This window comes from Dendropsophus ebraccatus, chromosome 2, assembly GCF_027789765.1.
Source record: "Dendropsophus ebraccatus isolate aDenEbr1 chromosome 2, aDenEbr1.pat, whole genome shotgun sequence".
NCBI classification, from domain to species: Eukaryota; Metazoa; Chordata; class Amphibia; order Anura; family Hylidae; genus Dendropsophus; species Dendropsophus ebraccatus.
This window is the reverse complement of record NC_091455.1, coordinates 13411370-13416071: the sequence shown is the minus strand read 5'-3', so window position 1 is coordinate 13416071 and position 4702 is coordinate 13411370. Positions and strand designations below refer to the sequence as shown.

The 4702-nt window shown below is 40.9% G+C and overlaps 1 protein-coding gene across 1 annotated transcript; it reads left to right on the top strand.

Moving 5' to 3' along the window:
• Positions 1 to 283: 283 nt before the first annotated feature.
• On the top strand, positions 284 to 958 carry LOC138784102 (uncharacterized). The gene has a single exon (XM_069959618.1). The coding sequence runs from the start codon at positions 284 to 286 to the stop codon at positions 956 to 958; it is 675 nt and encodes a 224-aa protein (XP_069815719.1).
• The last annotated feature ends 3744 nt before the right edge of the window (positions 959 to 4702 follow it).

Below are 4702 nucleotides of genomic sequence, written 5' to 3'. Positions count from 1 at the left end.
TGCAATTGCTTTCTACCCCGCCAGCTTGTTTTGTGCATATTTACTTATGACTGCATATGTTTCAATATTGCTGTTTTTAATTCCAATACTGCTGTTTTGTTTTTTTGGCCCCTGAAGAAAATGAACACCCCTCACCTGGGACAACGAGCATAATTATCGTAATTGTCATCAAGCACACTTTTAATTGATTGGTTAAATTTATTTTACTGAACCTTTATTGATTCTTTAGGACAGCATGTTTTTGTTTCAATGTTTCTGTTAAAAATTAAAAATGTCCTGAATAATGACTCCATTCCCTACATGTCCTGTGACTCCATCTCTTACCAGTCCCACGACTCCATCTTCTACTAGTTCTATGATCGCATCCCCTACCAGTCCTGTGACTCCATCTCCTACCAGTCCTATGGCTCCATCTCCATCTCCTACCAGTCCCATGACTCCATCTTCTACCAGTTCTATGATCGCATCTCCTAGCAGTCCTATCACTCCATCCCCTACCAGTCCTATCACTCTATCTCCTACCAGTCCGATCACTCCATCCCCTACCAGTCCTATCACTCCATCCCCTACCAGTCCTATCACTCTATCTCCTACCAGTCCTATCACTCCATCCCCTACCAGTCCTATCACTCTATCCCCTGCCAGTCCTGTGACTCCATCTCCTACCAGTCCTATGGCTCCATCTCCATCTCCTACCAGTCCCATGACTCCATCTTCTACCAGTTCTATGATCGCATCTCCTAGCAGTCCTATCACTCCATCCCCTACCATTCCTATCACTCTATCTCCTACCAGTCCTATCACTCTATCTCCTACCAGTCCTGTGACCCCATTGCCTACCTGTCCTAAGACTACATTTCCTACCAGTCCTGTTATTCAATCTCCTACCAGTCCCATGACTCCCATCTCTTACTACTCTTACTACCAGTCCTGTGACACCAGCTCCTACCTGTTCTAAGACCCGATCTCCCACCAGTGCTATGACTCTATCTCTTACCAGTCCTATGACTCCATCTCCCAAAAAAATACTGAAAAGAATATAACAAGTGAGCATACATTTTTGCTGGACATTGAACTGCATTTTCCTCTGTACCACATTAAGTTCCCATTTCTTGTAAGGACGGTGTAATCCGATGTGGATTTGACTACAGTTATTTCCACCCATCTTTGTAAGCACTAATTGCACAAAACAAAATAGGAGGAAAAAAATCCCTAAATCCCAGATCTGCATTGTCAGCTATTATTATAAACGTTCTACAAAGAGATTCATCTTGAAAAGCTGTTCATTAGTGTTTGATTTTTTCAACTTCAAGTTCCAGTTTCTTCCCATTGTTTAATGAACAAAGAGGTGAAACAGATTCCACATACAAAATTACAGATGGTCTCCCACTAATTTCAGACGTGACGCTTTAATACGCAGCTCGCCAGCCCGCAGCACAGAGAGATTTAATAATTAATGCAGCAATTACATCTTAAAATACCAAATATCTCCAGAGATCCAACTTCTGCCACATTTACAATTAGATCGACAAAATGTATATGTCCACTACCCCGAAAAAGCTTCATCTGCGAATAACAGTAATTGTAGTTTGGGGGCAGAATCCGACGTACAATACGCTGCAGATTTCACGATGGATAAACATATGTCGCCAGTCATTAATGTGTGAAAATGAAAGATTTTATCAAGAGATGTGTTTCCCTGTAGCTATTCCGAGGATCAAGATGGTCCTATCCATGCAGAAAATGATGAGGAACAATTTACTTCTGGCTCCGCAGTTTATATGAATTGAAAATAAGAAACAAACAAGCAAAAAAAAATGACTTATCAGGAAGAACGAAAGGGGCAGTGGTCGGGGTTGAGGCAATATAAAAGGGGGTAATAGGGGAAATGGGCTATTTTATAACTGTAGGTCTAATCCTATGTAGAGAGGTAACATTATAATATTTCATGGGAAGGTTGTTGAATACTGCCCCCTGTGGACAAGAAAATAACTAATATATTACGACATGCAGAGAAAGGAGCTGCTGCACCTCATACCTATGGCAAACACTAATGCCTCTCGGCTACATTTACAAAACTACACCAGGATTATTGAACCATATTGCCTCATGTACCACGCGCAGGTCCCCTGGTTCACATGAGTCGCTACAGTAACTCCACACTGTGTCGGTCAGTGACCGCTAACCCCGCAAAGCGTGCACAAGCAGGAAAGGAGGGCCATAGAATGGCCCTGCAATCCCAATGTCACAGGAGAAAACCCAGTAGGCCCCCTCAAAACCCAGCAGGCACCACCGGCGGAGATAGCTGCCACCAAGTAACACAAGTGTGAATATGATCTTGCTGCTCACCATTGCTCCGGCAGGTAGAATGGGAAGGATAGGAGGTACTTGTCATGTGTGTACAGGTGCCTCCTGCTAATTGGGGTCAAATGGGTCATACAAGGAGAAGTGCTAACACTCAAAAAAGGGAGAAAAGTAAAATACAACATGGAGAGAAAGGAGCTGCTGCACCTCACACCAATGGCTGACACCAATGCCTCTCGGCTACATTTAAAAACCAACGCCAGGATGTTGGTATATAATTTGATCAAACCATATCGCCCCATGTACCACGTGCAGGTCTCCCTACACTAACTCCACACTGTGTCGGTCAGCAACCGCCAACCCTGCAATGCATGCAAAAGCAGAAAAGGAAGGCCATAGAATTGGTGGGGGGCCTTGGGGTTTGGTCCTGTGACAATGGGGTTGCAGGGTCATTCTATGGCCTTCGTTCCCTGCTTGCGTACACTTTGTGGGATTGGCGTCGCTGACCGACACAGAGTGGAGTTAGTGTAGGGACTCATGTGAGCCAAGGGACTGGCACATGGTACATGAGGCAATATGGTTTGATCAAATTATATACCAACATCCTGGTGTTGGTTTTTAAATGTAGCCGAGAGGCATTAGTGTCAGCCATAGGTGTGAGGTGCAACAGGCAGCTCTTGTCTCTCCATGTCCGTCTATAACTAATATATTACTGCCCCATATGGACAACAATATAGCTGCTATATTATTATCTCTAAGTACACAAATAAAATCATTATAATACTATTCCTATCCTATATGATATAAGATAACTACTATATTACTGTTCCTATGTACAAGAATATAACTACTATAATACTGCCCCCTATATACAAGAATATAACTACTATAATACTGCTCCTATGTACAAGAATATAACTATTATAATACTGCTCCTATATACAAGAATACAACTACTATAATACTGCTCCTATATACAAGAATATAACTACTATAATACTGCTCCTATATACAAGAATATAACTACTATAATACTGCCCCTATATACAAGAATATAACTACTATAATACTGCTCCTATATACAGGAATATAACTACTATAGTACTGCTCCTATATACAGGAATATAACTACTATAATACTGCTCCCTATATACAAGAATATAACTACTATAATACTGCTCCTATATACAAGAATATAACTACTATAATACTGCCCCTATATACAAGAATATAACTACTATAATACTGCCTCCTATATACAGGAATATAACTACTGTAATACTGCTCCTATATACAGGAATATAACTACTATAATACTGCTCCTATATACAAGAATATAACTACTATAATACTGCTCCTATATACAAGAATATAACTACTATAATATGATGAAGGATCAAGAAACAGAGTCTCGCACTCACCGGACTGAAGATGCAAGTGGTTTATTTCCGATACATCAGAGTCAACGTAGGGAGGGGAGATGGCAGAGCAGGTGTGTTCAGCAGGAGCAACAAATGTTTCACGCCTACCACGGCGCTTCGTCGGGCTAGGAACACCACGTACGTGCAGGGGAGGTGCTTATGTACAGGTACAATGAACAATAAAGTTGTTGAGAGACAATCAATAAAGTTGTAACAAAAAAACTAACTAGAAGCAAAAACAGATACAAGTTAAGTCAGTATACAGCTACAGAAGGGTATTTAAATCATTCCTTTCGTTGAGGCCGCTTGGCCCTGTAGCATCTAAACGTAAAATCCAACGAGTTTCGCGTTTAAGAAGGACTTTCAATCTATCTTCCCAATTGTTGGGGGGATCTACTCTCTCCAGACCTATGAATCGTAGTGTCTTAGTGTCACCTTCATGTACCGTGCGTATGTGTTCTATCAGCCTAGGGACCCCTTTGCCCGTGCGGACAGAGTACTGATGTTCTTAAAAGCGTGTCCATAAAGGACGTTAAGTTCAATTCATATACAGACACTCTGGTGTTGATTTTTAATATAGGCCTAGCGGCATTAGTATCAGCCATAGATGGGATGTGCAGCCGTTCCATTCTCTCCAGTTCGTATAACTACTATAATACTGCCCCCTATATAAAGGAATATAACTACTATAATACTGCTCATATATACAAGATTATAACTACTATAAAACTGCCTCCTATATACAAGAATATAACTACCATAATACTGCTCCTATATACAAGAACATAACTACTATAATACTGCTCCTATATACAGGGATTTAACTACTATAATACTGCCCCCTATATACAAGAATATAACTACTATAATACTGCCCCTATATACAGGAATATAACTACTATAATACACGAACTGGAGAGAATGGAACCGCTGTACATCCCATCTATGGCTGATACTAATGCCGCTAGGCCTATATT